Genomic DNA, 23229 nt, shown 5'->3' with positions numbered 1-23229 from the left:
CCACTATCAAAATTTAAACTTTAAGGTTTTTGGAGCATGGCCCGGAAGATATTTACTTGTGTTCATTTGTGAAATGCCAAATCGATTAAATTTGCAACTGTCCCAAATTTCATACTTGCTCTGGCACATTAATGACAAAGTAAATTCCACACCAGCCAACCAGGTACTGTGCAGTTTTGGCTCACGGTTAGAATCTTTCTGACTTTCCTGGGCCGTTACCCGGAAAGATCTGCTGGAGCTGCATATGGGGCTCATGTGCAAGTGTCCGCATCACTTCCGGGTAAACTCAAAAGTGATGAGCGTGCTGCATGCTCTCGTGCGGACACACAGTGCCTGCTGGCCCTCAGCTGGTCGGCAGGCAGCCTGATGGATTGGCGGGATTTTACCCACCACCACCGGGCACTTGGCAACCCAACTTGAAGGGCAGAGTGTCCCAGGAAGCCCAGAAAAGGGGGGAGAAGGATCCTGCTGGGCTCCAGGGCTGCTCTGGCCCGGGAAAGCCCAGAGAGAGAGGGAGAGCAAGCAGGAGAGGAAGAGCGAGGGAGAGGAAGGAAGGAAGACGACGGGAAAGGGATGGGACAAGGCGGCTGGCTGCGCTCATGGGGCCGGAGCGGCCCCGGGAACCCTAGAAAGGGTGGGGGAGTGGGGGCTGGCTGACTTGGCTCCGCGGACAGAGGAAAAGCCCTCCGGGGGCTGCATCTGGCCTGCAGGCCGCATGTTTGACACCCCTATTCTAGGGTAAGGAGCCACAAGTGAAAAATTCCCTTGAGCTTTGACAAAAGCACAGTGGGCGGGACACAGTAATCTGGGAGCAGAGCTTCGCCCACAGAACTCATGTCCCCACCCTGCACTATAACTCATTGCACCTCCATGAAATGCTGCCCCTGGGATGCAGTGTACCCCACCCCGGTAACAGCACTGGGTATAATGTGTGTGTGTATGTGGGGGGGGGGTTGAGGTGGGAGAGGAGAATCAGTAAAAACTACCACCATCCCATTGCAATGAGGCAAAACAACCACAGGATCCAAGCCAATATATCATCCAACTCCCGCGTAATGGATTTCATATACTATACCCCAACGGCTAGATCAAGCAGAAGATTTCTGGGCACACCAGAGACCTTGCACAAGCAGAAACATACTAAAAAGACCACACTGGCAGTTGGTGCTAAGATAAACTTGTAGCATCCCAACCGGCATTTCAGCTTTATTTATTTACTGCATTTATACCTTGGCTTTCTCCCCCATTGGGGACCCAAAGCAGCTTGCATCATTCTCTTCTCCTCCATTTTATCTTCACAACAGCCCTGTGGGGTAGGTTCGGCAGAGAGTTTGTGACCGGCCCAAGCTTCCATGGCAGATTGGGGATTCAAACCTGGGTCTCCCAGATCCTAGACTAACCACTACACCACACTGGCACTCAGCAATACAATGTGCAATTAATTAATGACTACTGCTCTATATTATATTATAGCTAGAATTATTGCTTATGCAAGCAGAAGCAGAACTTCACTGTGAATTCCTGTTTTCGTTCACACGGAAATCTGTAACGCTCTTCTCTAAAGCAGCTACAGACAGAATCAAAACTCCCCCTTGGAGCCGGTGCTTGAACAAAGATACTGGCAGATAACCCAAATGTAAAAGAAGCACCTGGGTTTCTTTAAAGATAAGAATATCATCAAATTATGAAATGTCTATACCTACTTTATGGCTTCACACATATCCAAGCCCATTTTCACACAGTTCTTGGCATGGTTTTGAAGAGAGATAGGGAGGCCAGACACACAGTAGTAGCAGTCTCCTAAGATTTTAATTCTCATGCATTCATTTTCCTGAAGGGAAAGAAGAGCAGTTAGGATGGGAGATAGCCTATACATCTACATAACACCAATCAGGACTGATGGGCTGCTGGGACAGACCCGACATTATCGAATGTATTCTATTTGAAGATAAGGAAAGGAAAGATAGTGGGGCTGGAATGCGCAGGCTGAAAAGAGAAGAGAGTGTGCTATGTGCATCCCATTTATACTGACCTACTTTCCTCCTGATGTGTGAAATCGGAAGCACGCACAGGCTACGCAGTACCCAGAGACCTAGGAAATTAAATAAAAACCTCCTGCCTGGTACAAAAATAGAGAGTTCCCTTGGGCCTGCGCTTGAAATTTCCAACACCGGATACTTCTTGTCATTCACAGTGGAATCCTCGCTCGAATAACAACGCTTCCTAAAGTACATTGCTACTCTCCTGAGCCTCTTTTATGGCAATATAATTAGTCTTTTAAATGACACACAAATGCCTTATTTTTAATCCACTCCGAAACACAGGTGGTACGCTGCTTCATTAGGACAGCAATCCTATGTGCACTTACCTTGAAATGAGTCCTGCCAGGCTCAGTGGTACTTACTTCTGATTAAACATTCAGGGATTAGGCTACACATTTCTTTCGTTCAGTAATGCGCAAACTGTGTTCCATAAAACTCTGGGGTAACTTGGTGACATGGCATTGGTAACAGCGGCCATGATGCCCCAAATAATACTGCCCACTTGCAACAATCTTCCCTGCATTGCTGAGGCACAAAGGAATCGCAGTGCATTCTAGGGTATACCCCTAGTTTGCATAAGGTGACCAATATGGCAAACTGCACAAGATGGACTGCACCAGAAAAGGTGAAAACAAGACAGAACAAAAGGTGCACAGAGAATCTTCAAATACGTAAACAGTATTTTGTATTTATTCAATACTCATCAAATAAATTCTAAATACTGTTTACATGTTTGAAGATTCTCTGTGCACCTTTTGTTTTAACCAATATGGAAAGCCTTCAGGGTAGGAAGTCTGAAAAACACTGTTTTCAAGTTCAGCCAACAGAGTCTGAACCTTATAAAGCTTGAATTTACATATCACACTAAACTGGAAATAAGCACCAGTTTGTTGCAAAGGGCACCAAAACAGGTTGTTTGTTACGCCCACTCACCTTCTGCTCATCCTCCCCCTCATTTAGAGCAAAGTACAGACCAAATACAGGTACCTGGCTGAACCATTTCCCCCCAGAAACTGGGATTTTTGCGTCAAGGTCAAATTGTGCCTTAGAATCCTAGAGAGGGGGCCCAACCAGCCATCGTTCTGGCACCTGTTTTCGGATGTCACTGGAAGCTGGACTTTGTTTTCCAAAGGAACATCTCACACACAATTGGGGGGAAGGAGGCAAAAGAAGTGTGGAAGTACCAGGAACAAGCCATGTTCACACAACCAGACTAAGCTTAATTCCAACTGAGTGTGACTTTAATAAATGTAATTACTATGATAACAGAAAAGACACAGGGGTAAGAGGGACATGTGGAGGGTAGTGATAGTAGCTGCGGCAACCAAATTTATTTACTTTATTTATACCCTGCTTTTTCCCCAAGAGGGACCCAAAAAGGTTTAACATTGTTCTTCCTCCATTTTATCCTCATAATAACCCTGCGAGGTAGCTGCGGCCGAGTATGTGACTGGCCTCAAGCTACCCAGTAGGTTCCTTGGAAGAGTGGGGAATTGAACCTGGATCTCCCAGATCCTAGTCCAACACTCTAACCATTACACCACGCAGGAGCAGGGGGAGAACTCTTTCTCAGCTTCAGTTCTCAATAAGAACAACAATTATAGCAGCAAACCAGGCTGTGGAGAGGTAACTCGGGGCAAAACACAGAGTCTTGGGGACCTCCTCCCTACCCCCAATGCTGTCAGTAGTCGGAATCTCAGCATAGAACATCAATGAAAGAATTATATAGTTTAGTACGTGGAATTTCATGATGATACATTCATTAATGCCCATTCCCTTGAGAGGCAGTGTCCAGTTTGACTCTGTAAAGCACTAGAAGAAGAAGAGTTGGTTTTTATATGCCTATTTTCTCTATCACTTAAGGAAGAATCAAACGGGCTCACAATCACCTTCCCTTCCCCTCCCCACAACAGACACCCTGTGAGGCAGGTGGGGCTGAGAAAGTGAGACTAGCCCAAGGTCACCCAGCTGGCTTCATGTGTAGGAGTGGGGAAACCAACCTGGTTCACCAGATTAGCCTCCGCTGCTCATGTGGAGGAGTGGGGAATCAAACCTGGTTCGCCAGATTAGAGTCCACTGCTCCAAACCACCGCTCTTAACCATTACACCATGCTGGCTCTATCCTGATGTTCAAAGGTGAAAGGTCCTACAGGTCCTACAGGTCCTACAGACACAACCTTGTTTGTCTGATAACCATAGGCAGCATGAACTAGCATGTGGGGTTTTAAGCCCTGTGGGGTTTGGGGGGTCCAGGGCAGGTTCCCTTCCTCCGCATCCCTGGTAGCAACATTCAGATTCTGGCCACTAGCCAAGCCTCTCCAGATACTTACTTTTGCTATCTGATCAAATTTCCCAAAGAGTTCGTTCAGCATGTGCACCAGTTCTCCAGGGGAGCAATCACTAGCCAGACGAGTGAATCCCACAATATCGGCATATAAAATGCTACAAGGAAAACAACTGGCATTTACCACTTTCTTTAAAATGTAGTAATGAGGTACATCTTAAGAATTTTTGTAAACATAAACAAGGATCGGAGTAGCATCAGGGTCAAGACTACAGATTGGACACTGGCTTCTTGCTCCATGTACCACCAAGGCTTCTGGCCAAAGACAAAAACTGCAGGTAAGTTCAACCAGAAGGTTAGCAGCCCACGATCCCCAGGTGTTAGGTGACACTGCAAAGGCTACCTAGAGCCACCAAGAATGCCAAGTTTGTTGATTTTCTCAATCTGAGAAGCTCACTGCTGGAGGGTGAACACAGGGATACTAGCATTTAGACAGCTTGCCCCCGTCCTTTCTGCCTGCGTCCTGCCTTTGGAATATCTACCTCCAAGTTACAGGCCAGCTCCGAGGGCCTAACTGTACCTTATTCACAAGCCAGCTTTGATACTGCATTTGGTGAGGACCAATTCATGCAGCTCTGTTTTAATTACCTGGCGATGTCAAGGAATGGTATTCTGTGTGGTGACTGAGTCCCCAGCCTCTTCCATTGGCAACTTGTCAAACTCTGATCCTAAGTCACAGCCATCTACCCAGATGGTCTTTCCGACTTGGAATCTGAACACCTTTCTGGAGATGAGGATGAATTAATGGTGCTACAAACCAGACATGGCAGCGGAACTGGGCCACCCCACTGATCACAACAGTTCACTCTTCAAGGATCCCCTTGGCAGAAGCCATGGGCGACAATCTGAGGTGATTCAGGAGTTCCTCAACACCAGGCTACCCCTTTAAATTCCCTAAAAATCCTTAAGAGGCAGGGGTCTGGTATATGGGGATAGAACCCCATATTCTCAGTTCTCAGTTCTGGGTGACTGTGGATCCAAATTTTGCCTTGCTTAGGAACTCCCACAGGTTCTGTAGAGCTGGAGAAGACCCTGCTTCTCCAGAACTTTCAGAAGACTGGGGGTCTTTCACATGGAGGTTTTCCTGCCTTTTGTGTGCCAAGCTGCTGGGTGTATTTCTCCAAGCTTCCTCATGACATTGTTGTCCATCTGCTGTCTTTCCTCAGTTTTCTCATCTTCCCAATGTGCTTTTTAAAAACTGGATCAAATGTAGTTTGAGAAATCACACAGAAAAAACAAGAAAACCACAGAAAGACAACAATGCCACGAGGAAGGCTTGGAAGGAAAAAATGCTGCTGTATGGCACCCAAACATTAGCAAAACCTCAGTGTAAAGGACCGTACTTCATTGCCTTTATCCTTGAAAAGTTTCCCAAAGTGAATTCAGCAACATATGATGAAAGGCAATCTTGGGACAGACGAAAAGGCATTTCAAGGTATTTGGTCTGCTAAAAATCAGCTTGAAATAGTCATGGCTAATCAGCACTGATTGCAGCGAGGACAGCCAGGAATCTTTTATAAACTACGGGGGGGGGGGGGGGTGTCTTCTTGTTTGCCATGTTTTCCACGACCAATTTAAAATGATTATAGCTACAGCAATAATATTTCATTATCTGGATTGCTTTTAAGGTTCACATACCCAATTAAACTCAGCAGCCTTCCAAAATAAACATGTCAGAAGACTAGGAAAGATTATCTGTCCTTACTGTCCTCAAGAATCAATGTCCTATACCTGCACATCTGCACACAAACCCACAAAAAAGAATGATCTGGCTTTCTTCTTCCAAATACTGTCCATTCTTGATGAATGCATTTTGCTACCGATCAGTTTCCTCTTTAAAGTACTTCAGCACTGAAAAACTGGTCACATTAACACCAAGCAGTACCTTACATTCAATTTGCAAGATCTGAGCAAGGCTGTCAAAGATAGGACATTTTGGAGGACTTTCATTCATAGGGTCGCCGTGAGTCGGAAGCGACTTGACGGCACTTAACACACACACACAGTACCTTACATTGGTGTGTCTTTTGACATACAAGTTGTGAAAGTTGTTGGTATTCTCCAGCTGGCCCGCTTTGGGTCCCTGCAGCCTCTGAATGATCTCTGCTTTCATCTCCATGGCTATGTGAGCAGGGAGTAAAGACAGCAGGAGACGTTCCTAAGTTGGGAAAAGGAAAGATTAAAAAAAAAAAAAAAACTTTAACGAAGCTTCAGTACAGTCAAATTGGCTAAGGAATATAATTGTGGAATTACAGCCGCATTTCCAGTGAGTGGTGGCTGGAGAGATCTCCACACTTAGAGACAACCTGCACACAATGCTCAATCACACAATTTTTCCTTTCCCAAAATGAACTTGCAGAGATTTGAAATCTTATTAATTATTTTAGATATTTATATCCTGCTTTTCTCACCGTTGGGGACCCAAAGTGGATTATAACATCATTATCCTCTCTTATCCATTTTATCCTCACAACAACCCTGTGAGGTAGCTGAGGCTGGGAGAGTGCGACCAGCGCAAGGTCAATCCGTTTCCTTCCCCAGAATTCCCCAGAATGGGGATTCATAGCGGAAGTCTAATCCAACTTCTTCACCCTTTTTATTTGGGTAGTTTTGTTGGGATGGGAGCAATTTTCATGGAAAGGGTAAAGAAACAGACCCCTCAGCTGCATTTTGTAAAAGGAAAAAACCCAAAAACCTCTAAACGCAATTATGTCCATGTAGAGTTGCACTTACCTGTAACTGCTGTTCATCTAGGTCAGCGGTGTCAAACTCAATTATTACATATGACATAAATGTCACTTGGTCGGTCCGGGCCATGCCACGCCAGCCCATATCGAGAGTGGGGAGGGTGGCTGCCTTGGTTGCCTTGCAGGCTGGATAAGAGCTCTCAAGGGGTTGGATCTGGCCCATGGGCCTTATGTTTGACACCCCTGATCTAGGTCTTCAGTGCAGGCTCGCACAGGGACTGCGCTTGCGCAGGCCAACCTTTGGAAATTTTCAAACTTCCAGCCACTAGGGCACTGCGGGCCGTAACGCGCAGGCATGACTCCACGGAGCACATGAAAACCAGTGCGCTTGCATGCCTTTCCCTCAGTTCTCCCTGAGCCACTGGAGTCAGGAACCAAAGGAGCTTACAGCGGGGCAGGAGGGAGGGCTGTGTGCCTGCACTGAAGACCTAGATGAACAGCAGTTACAGGTAAGCCCAACTCTGTTTTCATCTACAGTCTTACAGTCCAGTCCCACATAGGGATAGTCCCAAGCCTTACCAGGATGGTGTGGATCTCCAACCTCTCACAGGAACCACGACTAGAGAACCACCTTCTCTAGAACCACCTTCCCCTCCAGGGGAAGCAACTGCCACTAAGAATCTTGCGCTTGGGTGTGGGGGGGAGAGATACAACATGTACCAAGGCTGACTGTTGCAATACAGCAGAATTAATTTGTTTAGATTCGTATCCCGCCCTCAATCCCCAGCCAAGGGATTGTCCCACAGCAGCCAGGAAAGTGTGCTTCAGAAGCCCATGAGCCTGACCAGGCCAGGATTTGCAAGGCACATGTACAAGGGTGCTTTAAAATGGGCATGTGGTATCTGCACTGCTGAGGGGGAAAGGTGGCGCACATGAAAACACCTCTACAGCAGTCTAATTCCCGTGGTGCAAGAGCCTCTGTTGGCAAAAGAGGGAGGCCAAGGCAACTTCAAGCCATTCCCCCTCCCACAGCTCTCTGAAGAGCCAGCGTGGTGCAGTGATTTGAATGTTGAACTAGGATCTGGGAAAACCAGGTTTGAATCCTCACTCCACCACGGAAGCTCACTGGATATGTTTGAACAGTTACATACTCTCAGCCTAACCTGCCTCACTGGGTTGTTGTGAGGACTTTGGGTCCCAAGTTGAGATAAAAGAAGAAGAAGAAGAGTTAGTTTTTATATGTCAACTTTCTCTACCACTTAAGGGAGACTCAGACCGGCTTACAATCACCTTCCCTTCCCCTCCCCACAACAGACATGCTGTGAAGTAGGTGGGACTGAGAGAGCTCTAGGATTGCTGTGACTTGCCCAAGGTCACCCAGCTGGCTTCATGTGTCGGAGTGGGGAAACAAATCCAGTTCACCAGATTAACCTCCGTTGCTCATGTGGAGAAGTGAGGAATCAAACCCGGTTCTCCAGATCAGAATCCACCGCTCCACACCACCGCTCTTAACCACTACACCTCGCTGGGGTATAAATGAAGTAAATAATAAATAAATAAAAATAAATTTGGGTGGGGGGGAGAGCTGCAGCATTATCTTTGACTGCATTTCATTTCTTCCCCATTTGGCCCTGACTATCTCTCACTCCTCTCTGCCTCTTGTCCGGGTCCTGACGTTTGCATGTATGCAATACAAACAAACAAACAGTAGGTGAAGGATCTTACACGCTGTCTACTTACAAGGAAAAAGTCTTTCCTTGTGCTTCCGGCTGGAAAATCCATCTGGAGGCCAACATCCATCTGAGGTGCCTCTACACAAGCAGATCAACACACCAGGACAGCAGAAACCAATGGGGATTGCCAGGATAACAGGAAGCCTGTTTAATCACTCCAGAACTACACATTACTGAGGTTTCCCACAGGCCTGGAGAAAAAGGTCCTGTTTCTTTAACAGAAGCTTGATGTGTGGAAATGGACAGCGGAAGTTCTTCAGTGGCAGGGACAGGGCATTTTTTCCCTTTCGAGGCAGGTGGCAAGTTGCAACCCACAGTTCTGCCATCCTTTTTTCAGATTTTCTTTTCTAACCCATGCTTTGAAAATCATGAAGCTGCAATTTGAAACTAAAGGCTAGCATGAGGGAAAAGGAGAAGAGCCCCTGGGTTAAGCCCTCTATCAGGCTCTTTTATACCTTATCTCATCTTTTATACCTTATCTCATCCCAGGAATAACTGAAGTACATAGGAATAAACACTCCAAGAGTTGATCACCAGGGGCAGCGGGAACCTCTCTGCCCGTGAAGTACATAATTTGGGCCTCATCCAAAGCATCTGTTCACTTAGACGGGTAGAAGAGGATTTAAAAGCCCCCATGTGCCCATATCACACTGTTTGGGACCAACTGAATGGGATCATGGGGCTGTTTCTGTGGATGGCGCCAAGAGCATTGGTCTCACAACATTCATCCTGAACAAAATATGCCCCTTGCTAAAAACTGAAGTTACTGACCAGGTGTTCTTTGTAGCCCCTGAGCATTGCCTCGTAACCCTCCCTCCTGTTTCCTGCAGCATCTGAGTAAGAAGCGTGGCAGACTGAGGCGTTTTGTCAGAGATTACCCCTCAGCCAAAGTCTTTTTTCTTCCCTCGAGGTTCCTTCTGATACAATACTGTTGTGTCAGTTCTAATGTGGGCAAGGCAGAGCAGGCTGTACTTCTAACAGTTACGTGACAGAGCACTGAGGCACCTATAAATTCTCCGCACCTTATTAGGCAAAAACATTTTTTAAGCCTCAGGCGCATCACTTTCTTCAGAACCCAAGCACAGTTCTGAGGAAGAGGCTAACACATTTCCATATAATTCATTTGCCATTTCCATATATCTATGCTAATTCATTTGCCATCGTCAGATAAATCAGCCAAGTTAGGAAAACAGCTTGGTTGGCTTGGTAGCATCGCCCCTAACAAAGCATTACTTTCTTAATCATTTCCATCATTCCTTCCCCCCACCTTTCCCTGTCCCCAAGCCTAAGCTTATCTTTGCCTGAGACCTTTGCTCCTCCAGTTCTACCATACTTCTCCCTAGGAAGGGCTCCAACATATGATTCTACTAATTCTCTCCCATGGCATCTTATGCATCACATTCCCTACCAGGGCTTCTATGTGCCACCACCTTTCTGTCCTTCACAGGGGGGAGTCTCTGCTTTTACTCTTTCATCTTTGTGTCTTATGAAAACTAACCTTAAAGAGATACAACAGAACTTGGTTACATTCCTCCACTACTGTTCTGACATCGGTCTTTCCTTTGTTCCGTTACCTCCTCTCCAGTCAAAGTTCTGAAAACAAGCTCCCTGGGGAAGGGACCTGCCCTTTTGATTATGTTACTCTGTAAAGCACCTGGCAAACCTATGCTTTATGAAATATAAAAAACTTCAGCTAATTTCCTACCATTTTGCTCAGCCAAGTTTGAAACCAAGTTTGAAGAGCCTTCACGTTTGGCTAAGCAGGGGTAGGATGCGTATGTGTGTGTTAAGTGCCATTAAGGTTCTTCTGACTTATGGCGACACTGTGAATTAATGACCTCCAAAACATCCTATCGTTAACAGCCTTGCTCAGGTCTTAAAAACTGAGGGCCGTGGCTTCCTTGATTGAGTCAATCCATCTCATCTTCAGTCTTCCTCTTTTCCCTGCTGTCTTCAACTTTTCCTAGCATATTGTCCTTTCCAGTGACTCTTGCCTTCTGATAAAGTGACCAAAATACGATAGCCTCAGTTTAGTCATTTTAGCTTCTAGGAAGAGTTCAGACTTGATTTGATCTAGTACCCAAAGATTTATCTTTTTGGAGGTTTATGTCATCTGCAAAACTGTTCTCCAACACCACATTTCAAATTAATCAACTTTCTTCCTGTCAGCTTTCTTCATTCTCCAACTTTTGCACCCATAGATTGTAATGGGGAATACTATACTATGAATCATCTTAATCATGATTGCCAGTGACACATCCTTACACTTAAGAATATTTTCTAGGTCCTTCATGGCTGTCCTTCCCAGTCTCAATCACCTTCTGATTTCTTACTTGCAGTCTCCCTTCTGGTTAATGATTAAACCAAGGAATAGATAATCTTTAACAATTTCATTTCCTTCATTGTTAGCCTTAAAGCCTTAATTCTTTAGTAGTCATTACTTTTGTCTTCTTGACGTTCAGCTGTAATTCTGCTTTGCGCTTTCTGCTTTAACTTTCATCAGGAGTCCTTTCAAGTCTTCACTATTTTCTGCTAGTTATGTGGAGACATCTGCATATCTCAAATTGTTAATATTCCTTCCACCAATTTGCATTCCACCTTCATCTAAACGTAATCCAGCTTTCCTTGATATGTTCTGCATATAGATTGAATACATAGGGAGATAAAATACATCCTTCTCTGACACCTTTGCCAATTGGAAACAATTGTTTCTCCACATTTTGCCCTAACAGTAACCTCTTGTCCAAAGTACAGGCTGTGCATCACAACCATCAGATGTTGTGGCACACCCATTTCTTTTAAAACCAATCATAACTTTTCATGATCTATACAGTCAAAAGCTTTGCTTTAATCTATGAAATGCAAGCTGGTTTTCTTCTTAAATTCTCTCATATGCTCCACTACGTAAATTTGCAATATGATCTCTGGTGCTTCTTCCTTTTCTGAAACCAGAAAAGCAGGATACAAGCAACTAAATTAATTTATGGGAAAAGGGTTGGTGGGATGCACTCAGCACCTCCCCTTCCCTTGAGAAACCACCACGGGCTGCTCTTGCACCTCAAGTGAAATCCCGAAAGGCTAAAATGACCAAATCCAGGGTTGTCTCCTTCTGCCAGAGGAAACCATCTTTACTAGCAGAAACAATCCACAGGATCCAACTCTGTATCTTTGACAAAAGAACATTAATGTTCCTTTACTGGATGTTTCCTGAATCATCAATTCACCTGCAGAGGTAGGGTAAAACAGCAGCGCCCAGCAGAGGATCATTTGGGTGGGCAGCAATATATTAATTCTTATTTATTTGGACTGAGGACCTTTCCTTATGGATTCATTCCATTGGGCAAGTTAAAAATCCTTTCCATTCTAGTAAAGGTAGGCTTTGCTTTAGTTATCCATCATGCACCCCACTTGGTTACCACTAAGTTCATTTAAGCTTGTCACTGCTTCTGAGTCCTTTTTCTGAGCCTCCTGCCTCCTCCTTGAAAACGATTTTCAGTGAGTTCTGTCAGATACTAACACCGCCTCCTGCTCGAATCTTTCAAAACACCTTATGATGCAAAGCACCCAAAATGAGCCTGGGTAATTATGCTAACTGCTTGTCAATGTCAAACCAAGGCATGATACCTTGAAATTGCCTGCGTTTATTTTCTGCAACAGTTTATCAATGGGCAAACAATTTTCTATAGAATAGATCAAAGGTGCCCCAGAAGGGTGCGTATGTGTATAAAAAAATTCATACTATGAGTTCCATATACATTTATATTTACCACAAGAGACTGCAAAGGTGGAGATGGAAATAGCACACATGCATTAATTCCACATTCCAGCAACATGCTGAAAGCAAGCTGGGGCACAGGCAGCGTATCAACACTAGACTTCTCTGGGAAAACAGGCTAGGGGTGGGGATCCTGCAATCTGCAGCGCAAGGCTGCAGATCTTTACTGTGTTCCTGTGGCAGTCTCTTCCAACCTGATTCAAGGACAGAAGAGGGAGGAAGGGTAATTTCTACAAGGGTCCTGTGACCCCAGGAATCAACTTTCCTAAGGTTTGAAGAGACTGCTAGTAGGAAGGGGCTGTTAGGGTTATGTGGTAAAGATTCACTTCTGCCAGCACTTTCTGGGAGGACAGGAGAACAGATAGGACTGGAATCAAAGACCTTCTCAATCTATGTTCTGCTGTCCCTTATAGTGAACCACTTAAGGCTACAGAGAGAACTCTGAAATAACTGTGTTATTCCCTCAGGTTCCCACACAGCTCCACTTACCCAGGCTGCCTCTAGGTTTCCTCTACTGCACTGGCATCCCTGTGAACATTTAGGAGGCTGGAGACTCACAATAGGGTCTGCTTAGCAATCACATCATCCTCTGAAACTCTCTCCAGTAGGAGGCCCACCGTGCTCCTTCCCACCTGTCTTTCAGATGCTTCAGCATACCTTTGGCTTAGATGACAACTGAGTTTGCTTGTGTAGGTGTTGCTGGTTAGTCTCTGACTAATTTTAGCATGTGTGTCTGTGTTTTGAGGCTTTTTTACCATTACACATTTCACTGTTATTTGAACAGAGTGTTTGCTTAGAAGCAGAAGCCAAATGGAAATAATGTGTGCAGTGCAATTAAAATTTGGTGTCAAGAAACCTTTCACCACGTCAGGCTGACCTGTGTCACTTAGGCTGATCACCTGGAAGTCAGCTCCTGATCACCCCCCCCCCCAAAAAAAAACACTGCTGGGTACAGAGCAAATTGGCCCCAGGAGATCAGAAACTGACTCCTAACTGATCCCTCATTCTGATGGTGGCAAGTAGCCTGTTCTTATGAATGTGTGCAGTGCAATTATGCAGGTTGCAAACAGCCCAACAGCCTGTTGATTAATTGGCTGCCTGATCATCACTGGCAAATGGAAGTTGAGACATTCTGGCAGATGTTCAAGCATCCTTAATGACACTGCAGGGGAGGGGGTGGTCACTTTTCCCCATACCCCTTGTCCATATCTTGAACACCTGGAGCTCTTTGACCTCCAGGCACTAGGATACTATGATTTCGTTCACTCCATTGTTTGTCTATGTAGCACACAGCCTAGGTTCTTATGAGGGATAATCTGAGTTGTTAACCAGTAATGATTCTGACTGGTTATCGTATATGTTTTCTCCATCCAAATCTTTTACAGAATGTAAAATAAGTTGGAAATATAGTCACTGCACTAAAAGTGAAGAGGAATCTTCAAGTCAGCTTGACAAGTGTCCAACCTGGATAAGCCTGGCATGTACACCACAACTGCAGATAGTCCAAGGAGTCTAACCAAAAGAGATGCCACATCCTTGACCAAAATTAGTGGGTAGAGAGATCTGACCCTTTCCAAATTTTTGCCTTCTGTACTTAGTTCTTTTGCCTGCTTCTGACTCAAACTGTTATCACTGAGGGCAGGACTCTGTGTTATGCATGACATGTGGATGCCACCAAAAGTACCCACAGGAATAGGAAAGTCAGGAGACATTATGTTCCTCTGCTGCTTAGCAATCGGTTTGAAAACCTCCCCATAGATGCTGAATCTAGACCATTGGAACAAAGGTTAAGCGCCCAGTCCTGTCTGGTCTCTCAGCTCCCTGTGGATGACAGGACTCAAACCTCTGCTTCCCAGTGTAGGAGTAGACGAGTGTTGGTTATTGGGGATTCCCTACTGAGAGGGGTAGAGGGTAAAGTGTGTCGACCAGACTTGTTGTCTCGAGAGGTGTGCTGTCTGTCAACAAAGCTGGGAACTCTTGCTCTGTAACATGCCATCCTGTACCAGAATGCCATCCAAAGAAGCCATTAGGTAAGAACAAGACAGTTAAGTAGGCAGAGGGGTGAAGAGAGGGGTGAGTGAATGACTCAGGATGCATTGTTCCAGGGAATGGGTGCCATGCCCTGTTTGAACTGGTTCTGTCTGATTGATAACTTGTTTTTACATGTCTGTGTCACACAGGGTAACCACAATAGTAGAAAAGAGCAAGAGTCCAGTAGCACCTTAAAGACTAACAAAAATATTTTCTGGCAGGGTATGAGCTTTCGTGAGCTCACGAAAGCTCATACCCTGCCAGAAAATATTTTTGTTAGTCTTTAAGGTGCTACTGGACTCTTGCTCTTTTCTACTACTGCAGACAGACTAACACGGCTACCCACAGGGTAACCACAAGAGTGCCTTGTTTAATCTGTAAACACGTAAGCCAATGAGAAAGAAAAAAGGAGCCGCAGCAAAAATATCAACCAATCAGCTATAGCCATGCACTTTAAGAAACGCATAAAACTAAATGTTGTATCAATGGGTTGGGACCTCACAGTGGTGTGATTAACGCCTCTGGACTCTCTATCATTGTTTCTGCAACAACACATCACACTGAGCATATCCCTGCCCTCAGCCGTGACTGTCAACTATGTGATGCATGGCTCCAACACAATACTTAAATTTTTCAAAACGCAAGGGGGAGGTTTCATTCCATTTGCTATTAAACTATATCTGGCTAAAACCTTACCCCAACTTATGTATGGAGCGCAATTAGGACCATTCAGTAACTTCACAATACTAGAAAGAGTCCAATCAAAATTCCTAAGGGCCCTGTTCAACACTCCCAAATGTACTCCCAATGTGGTTCTGAGACGTGAGGCTGGTCTACATAGGATTGAAACTATAGGATTGATAAATGCTATCAATTATTGGTTAAAAATCCACCTAAATCCAACTGGGCTATTAACACAATTTTTATCCGCAGTACCATATCCATCATGGTCTGATAGGATCATTAAAAAATTATTCACAATTGGTCTTGATCCACAAAACCGGATAGAGTTGGGACTGAAGAAAGCCAAATCTGCGGTCCATCAACGTCTCACTGATATAGAGCTTCAAAATGGCAGTGCTCTTCTCCCTAACTACTTTAAAAACCTCACGTCATGGACAGGCAATTACTCAGCCCCTTATCTATCCTCAATTATTTCCCCAACATTAAGATGGGCCTTTTCTAGGGCCCAATTTGATGCCCTTCCATCTGTTGTACTCTAAGGAAGGTTTCTTCAATGCCCAAGGGAGACACGCAAATGTTTTTGCTCCATGGATACGGTAGAGAGGCTAGCACACATTTTGCTTCATTGCGAACATTATAATGATGCCAGAAATCGTTTAATCACCCCCCTCCTATCTCGATTTGTAGACTCTCACACCTCTGAGACCTCCTTGGTAGAATATCTATTGGAAGATAGGGTGAGCTATATCTCATACTCGGTAGCAAAATTTTGCTCCTATGTTTGCTGGAAATGGAAGACACTTATGAAGAACAAAGACCATATGGGTAAACCTTCAGATTAACTGGTAGAGATGAGATGCTGTAAGTGGAAGTTGTATAATTTTAATATAGGATGTATATTTTATGTCTATTTTACATTTTATGCTGGCCTTTGGCTGTAATAATAAATGATTTGATTTGATTTATATGATGCACGGAGACCCACCATGAGAAGACATCATATCACAGGATAACCAGTTATTCCAGGAAAGAATACAATACAGGGATTTCTAAGAGCCAAGATTCTATATCAGAATGTACCCTACCTGCTTGAAACAGATGAACCAAAGATCAGTCTGGTATAAGGCAACATTATATGTTCATCTCAGAACCCAGAAGGTTGTGGACTAACAGGGCAATCCTAAGCAAAGCTGACTTCAGAGTGGTGTAGTAGCTACCCGTCGGACTAGTTATCTGGGAGATCCAAGTGGGAATCCTCACTCTGCCATGGAAGCACATTGGGTGATCCTGGGCCAGTCACACTCTCTCAGCCTAACCTAACACACAGAGTTGTTGTGAGGATATAGTGGAGGTGTCAGCCCTTGGCCCACAGAACCAGAAATCACCACAAAGTCATATAGAGTCCAAACAGATGGCTTTTACTGATCAAATAGGCATACAGTGCAAACGAATAAAATGACAGCTATGAGAGGCTCACTAGCTGGGAGATATTATAAGGCAGGAAAGGCGGGAGATTACACGCATGAATACAGTTTCCCAGGAGCTGAGTTCCCAGGCCTAGGTATGCGACCTTGGGGGGCAGACAATACAGCACAGAGACAGAGGCAATAACGAAACCGAGATAGCAGCCTGACATTCTGCTCCCCTCAAGGCCCCCTCCCAGTTCGCAAGGGGGCTGGCCTGTCCGGGTAAGCAATGTGAAAGGCGTCGACGAGGTCGGGGGCGGAGACATCCCGTGCGCGCACCCATTCGTCATAGGCAGGGGGGAAATGTTTCCAACGAACTAGATATTGCAGATTGCCATGGTGAATACGGGAGTCAAGGATCTTGGAGACTTCGAAGTGTTCTTCCCCCCCCCACCATGATGGGTTGCGCAGGCGGTGGGTCCGGATGCCACCGTGGAGAAGCAACATGGGGTTTGAGGAGGCTTATGTGGAAAACAGGATGCACACGCCTCAAGGATTTGGGGAGAGCCAGTTCCACTGTGACAGGGTTTATGACCCGAGTAATGGGGAAAGGGCCAATGAATTTGGCGCTGAGCTTATGGCACGGTTGGGTGGAACGGAGATTTTTGGTGGAAAGGTAAACCAAAGCACCCACTTGCAGATCACCCCCGGGGGAGCGATGTTTGTCAGCTTGCGCTTTGTATTTACGTTTGGCCCGGTCGAGGTTGCTAACGAGCCAGGGCCAAGTGGTACGGAGGGCGTGTGCCCAGGAGGCAATGTCGGGGTTCCCCTCCCCCTCTACATCATCTGTAGGAGCGATGGGACTGAAATCTTGTCCATACACAGCAAAAAACGGGCTAAAACCTGTGGATTGATGCATGGCATTATTGTAGGCATATTCTGCTAAAGGTAACAGTTCCACCCAGTTATCCTGGTGGTAGTTAACATAACAACGCAAATAACATTCAAGTACAGCATTGACACGTTCAGTTTGACCATCAGTTTGAGGATGGTATGCACTAGACAATCCCTGTTCCACCCCCACCAACTTGAGGAAAGCTTTCCAAAACTTAGAAACGAAACCACTTCCGCGGTCACAAATTATTTTACGCGGAAACGAATGTAAACGAAAGATATTCGTCATGAAGAGGCGGGCCAGTTTCTGAGCAGAGGGGATCCCTGCGCATGGAATCAAATGTATTTGCTTAGAAAACAAATCAGTAACAACCCACAACACAGTTTTACCCCCACTGAGAGGGAGATCAGTCATGAAGTCCATAGCAATCACTTCCCAAGGTCTGCTGGGCGTTTCAAGAGGTTGTAGCAGTCCCGGGGGTTTGCCCTGCGATCGTTTCGCAGCGGCACAAACGGGACAGCTGCGGATGAAGGAGTCAATGTCGGAACGCATTCCCCCCCACCAGAACTGTCTGCGCAATAAGTGAAGGGTCTTCAGAAACCCAAAGTGCCCAGCTGTTTTGGCTCCATGAGCTAAATGTAAAACGTCCTTCCGGAGAGCTTTGGGTACATACAATTTTGAGTCTTTGTACCAGGACCCCCCTTGTTCCAAAACACCAGGAGGTAGGGTATGAGCGGAACGTTCTAAAAGGCACTGGTCCCGAAGGACAGTTAAAAAGGATTCGGAGATGGGGATTTTGGAGGGAGCCCCCCCGTTGGTCATGGAGATCTGAGAAACAGTTATAGGGCTAGTGCTTACGTGCGGCGGCGCGCAGACTGCAGGCGGCTGAGCGGTCGGAGGGGTAGGAGGGGCGGGAACTCCGGTCTGTTGCGGTGGCGGCTGGGCAGCCGGTTGGGCTGGCGGAGCTTGCGAGTTAGGGAAGGTGTGCTGATGCTGGGATCGGGTTTGCACAGCCAGCATAGGTAGGGCCCCACGTTGCATAGGGGTGAACAGAGAGTTGGTGGGTCTTTCGAGTTTTACCGGATATTGTGGTAAACGGGAGAGGGCATCCGCGAGAACGTTCTGCTTCCCAGGGACGTGCTTCAGGGTGAAACGGAACTGAGCAAAGAACTCCGCCCACCGTTGTTGTTTCGCCGATAGCTTATGGGACCCCGTGAGGGCAGCTAGATTTTTGTGATCGGTCCAAACTTCAAAGGGTACTTTAGACCCTTCCAAGAATTGCCGCCATAAAGTCAGTGCATGATGAACTGCAGAGGCCTCTTTCTCCCAGATGGGCCAGTTTAATTGAGCGTGCGCAAATTTTTTTGAAAAGTAAGCGCAAGGGTGAAGAAGACCGTCCGGTCCTTGCTGGAGGAGAGCCCCTCCCATGGCTACATCGGAAGCATCGACTTGCACAATGAACATTTGATTTGGGTCTGGGTGCCGTAGCACCGGCTCCGAAGTGAAGAGGCGTTTGAGGGCCAGAAAGGCGGCTTGGCATTGCTCAGTCCATAGGATTTTTGCGGAGGGCAAGGCAGCCGAGCTTACTTTTCCCTTAGTTTTCAGCAGGTCCGTAATGGGTAGAGCCACTTGGGCGAAGTTAGGGATGAATCCCCGATAGAAGTTTGCAAATCCCAGAAATTGCTGTACTTGCTTACGGTTGGTGGGGGGAGTCCAATCGAGGACGGCTTGGACTTTGGCGGGGTCCATGCGAAGACCTTGGTGGGAGATGATGTATCCCAAAAACGTGAGTTTGCTTTGGTGAAATTCACACTTAGCTAGTTTAGCGAACAGTTGATGGTTACGCAGGCGTTGTAGAACTTCCCTGACCAGAGTCACATGCTCGTCCACAGTTTTCGAATAAATGAGAATGTCATCTAAGTAGACCACCACCCCACGATATAGAAGGTCATGTAGGATTTCATTGATGAGTTGCATGAAGACCCCCGGGGCCCCTTTTAATCCGAATGGCATTACAAGGAATTCATACATTCCGAAACAGCTAGAGAAGGCAGTGAGGTGTTCATCTCCTTCGCGGATACGGACTCGGTAGTAGGCTTCCACCAAGTCTAATTTAGAGAACACACGGCCTTCCTGTAATTGTCCCAAAATATCCGATATTAATGGGATAGGATAGGCGTTGGTCTGGGTAACCGCATTGAGCTTTCTGAAGTCAATGCACAGGCGAAGGTCGCCCTCTTTTTTCCGGACGAAAAACGCGGGGGCCGAGTTTGGGGCATTCGAAGGGCGAATGAACCCTCTGGCGAGGTTTTTGTCCAAAAAGTCCTGGAGGACAGTGCGCTCGGAAGCGCTCATAGGGTAAATCTTACTTTTGGTTAATGTGCAGTCCTTTACTACTTCAATCGCACAGTCTGAGGCCCGGTGGGGGGGTAAGGCATCACATTCCCTAAGGTCGAAGACATCTTCAAAGTCCCGGTATACAGCGGGTAGAGCCTGTGGTACTGGGGCAGTAGAGGTTAATGCTGGAACGGGCGGAAATGGCAGAGCAAAGTTTTGCCGATGCTGGTCGCAGGTGGGACTAGCGAAAGAGATAGTGTTTGTTTCCCAATCAATACTGGGACTATGTCCTTTAATCCAGTTAATTCCCAAGACCACTTCAAATCGGATAGGGGCTATAGTGAAGTCTATTTGTTCCCAGTGGGAACCAATTCCCATTGCCACCCCTATGGTGCGGTGATCAACTGGACCCCCCTGGAATTGGCTCCCGTCCATTTGAGCAAATTGGACGGGGGCGGGTAAAGCCTCTGAGTCGGCTCTGAGTGCAGCAAACGTGGCTTCGCTTATGAGAGTGCGACAGCAACCGGAGTCAATTAGTGCTTTGACGGGGATTTGTGGACCTCCGTTAAGTTGTTGTAAAACTGCATCCACGTAGACGGTGGAGTCCACTTCTTTGATTTTGGTAGGAGCATTCGGTTTGATAGGAAGATCCTGAGAGGTCTGTGGAGATGCTCCATTCACCACAGACCGGAGCCGTTTTTTGACAAGTCGAGGGGAGATTCCAGGTTTAAGGCTGGAGAAATCCAAGGGTTTTCCTCATCCGAAGAGGGAAAGCTGTCCCCCAATGGGGCACTTGTAATCCGAGACCCGGCGGGGTCGTTGGAAGCAGGCAGGGAGGCTGGGTCCCCGGCATGGAGTGCAGAGGGTGTGGGCCTTCCCGGAGCTGCGCTGCGGGTGGCCGCGGTGCCTCTGCGTGGTGGACGACCTCGGGCGCGGGTTGTCGTGCTGGGACGAAATAATTCCTGGCGGCGTGGGCAAACGGCTGCAAAGTGGCCCATTTCTCCGCATGTAAGACAGGCACCCCTCTGAAATCGGGCTTCACGTTCCTGGAGCGGACGTGGGGGATTTCGTGGGACGAGCAGTGGTGCCTTGGGTTGAGGCTTTTGGGTGCCCTTCTCCTTGTGCTTTTGACGGACGAGAGAAATAAAGCGGCGGCGGCTTTCCACTTCCTCGGCTAATAGGATCCAGCCTTCGAGGGTATCGGGATCGCCCCGCATGTAAGACCAGTTCAGAATGTCAGGATGCAAGGCTTCCCTGAAATGATGGATTAGGGTGGTCTCGGGCCAACCTACAATTTTACTTGCCAGTCGCTGAAATTCATCGGCAAATTCCCGAACTGTAGCAGAGCCTTGTTTTAATTGTAAGAGTTCCGTTTTGGCTCTTTCCCCCAGGAAGGGGTCCTCAAACCTCCTTCTCAGGGCAGTCATGAAGTTGTTGAGGGAACGAATCGCACGAGAGCGGGAGTCAAACTGGAGGACCATCCAGTCAGCCGCTTTGCCTGTCAGGAGGGAAGCTACGTACCGCACCCGGCTATCTTCCGTGGGGAAAAGTTGACCTTGTTCTCGCATATAACTGTCCACTTGATGCAAGAAACAAGGCAAAGTCTCAAGAGATCCGTCATACGTAGTCCTCAATTTGAGTTGCTTCCAAGGGCCGGGCGCGGGTTGACCCGGTTGCACGGGTGGTCCGGGCGGAGGAGCAACAGGAGCTCCAGGAGGCAAGGGTGGAGCAGGCACATTAGCAGGTGGTTGCACGGGTGGTCCGGGCGGAGGAGCAACAGGAGCTCCAGGAGGTAAGGGTGGAGCAGGCACATTAGCGGGTGGTTGTACGGGTACCCCCTGACCCGGTATCGGAACGGGCTGTCTCTGAGCTATCAGGGTTTGTTGTAATTGCCTGTTCTCTTGAAGCATAAGTTCCATTACTTCCTGGAGTTGATCAACACGGTCGGAGAGCTCCCGATTCTGGGCTCGTAAAAGATGAACCTCCTCACTTGGGCCACCAGTAAGATGAGGCTTACTGGTTCGGAAGCTCGTGGCCCATTGAGAGCTATCCCCATATAAATCCTCGTCTTCAGACTCATCTGAGTCTCGACGTCGGTCAGCCAAACGGCGTGCGCGTTGGGTCGCACGCGACGGGACAAACGCCGGGGAAAAAGTTAGACCTGATAGTCCCAGTACATAGTCCTTGGGGCGCGTGTCCACGTTCGCCTGATTCCTAATCCTTGCTGCAGCCGCCCTGGCTGCTTCCGCCGCCTCTCTCTCTTTTGCGACCCTAGCCGCTTCGGCGGCTTGCTGATCCGCAAGAACTTTGGCGTTCTCAAGTCTTAGGGCAGTCTCTGCCGTAATGCGCGGCAAAAGTTCTGTCTCGAGGAGCAAGAGTATGGGGTCAGGTTCCCCGCCCAGCAGAGGTTGTACTCGAACCGCCAGTGCGGATGCCTCGGCTCCAAACGTCGGGGTCAAAACTTGAGCCAAGGTGGCTACCGGGGTGTCCTTTGTACATTCCACAAGGAGAAGAGCGGTGCTAATAGCGACTCGCTTGGCCTCAGCCTGGCAGCTGGCCGCATCCGGGATCAGGGAAAAACCCTCCGGCGGGGCTCCCGCCATGGTAGAAAGAGTTTGTCGAGAAATAAGATTATCCAAAAGTCCAGTTAATATTTGTAAATCCTCAGTCGCCAATCGGGCATCGTCCAGTAATTGATCCAAGTCCTGAAGATCTAAACGAGCATCAGTATCCTCCGATGTTAACATCCAGAGACGTCCTGTAAGAGATTGCCACTGCGCCTGTACCAGTCCCCTCAAGCGGCAAACCTCTCGGGTCGTCCGGAAAAGTTCAGCGATTAAGTCTTGTAACAGAGTAGGGTCCTCTGAGAAGGGTTCCAGGGTAGTAGATCACCTGGAGAGCTGCACAGCTCCCATCCAAGTGGCAGGCGAACCCCCCTGGGCTCCAGCCTGGCTAGGAGAACGGTGAAGATGAGAGATAGCTGTCATAATGTCAGCCCTTGGCCCACAGAACCAGAAATCACCACAAAGTCATATAGAGTCCAAACAGATGGCTTTTACTGATCAAATAGGCATACAGTGCAAACGAATAAAATGACAGCTATGAGAGGCTCACTAGCTGGGAGATATTATAAGGCAGGAAAGGCGGGAGATTACACGCATGAATACAGTTTCCCAGGAGCTGAGTTCCCAGGCCTAGGTATGCGACCTTGGGGGGCAGACAATACAGCACAGAGACAGAGGCAATAACGAAACCGAGATAGCAGCCTGACAGGAGGAGAGGAGAGTGATGGAAG

The 23229-nt window shown here is 47.1% G+C and overlaps 1 protein-coding gene across 2 annotated transcripts in view; it reads right to left on the bottom strand.

Annotated features, from left to right (window-relative positions):
• Nucleotides 1–23229, bottom strand: part of ADCY2 (adenylate cyclase 2) — a 172211-nt gene that overhangs the window by 69421 nt on the left and 79561 nt on the right. For both annotated transcript variants that reach the window (XM_056862975.1, XM_056862974.1), the window contains 3 exons: nt 6396–6544; nt 4373–4484; nt 1704–1831 (listed from right to left, as the gene is read on the bottom strand). In XM_056862975.1, coding sequence (XP_056718953.1) covers nt 1704–1831; nt 4373–4484; nt 6396–6544 — 389 coding nt within the window. The remainder of the gene's footprint in view (nt 1–1703; nt 1832–4372; nt 4485–6395; nt 6545–23229) is intronic.

The sequence above is a fragment of the Euleptes europaea genome, chromosome 17 (genome assembly GCF_029931775.1).
Source record: "Euleptes europaea isolate rEulEur1 chromosome 17, rEulEur1.hap1, whole genome shotgun sequence".
NCBI lineage: Eukaryota > Metazoa > Chordata > Lepidosauria > Squamata > Sphaerodactylidae > Euleptes > Euleptes europaea.
The sequence above is the reverse complement of the archived record's forward strand: the minus strand, read 5'-3'. Positions and strand labels throughout refer to the sequence as shown.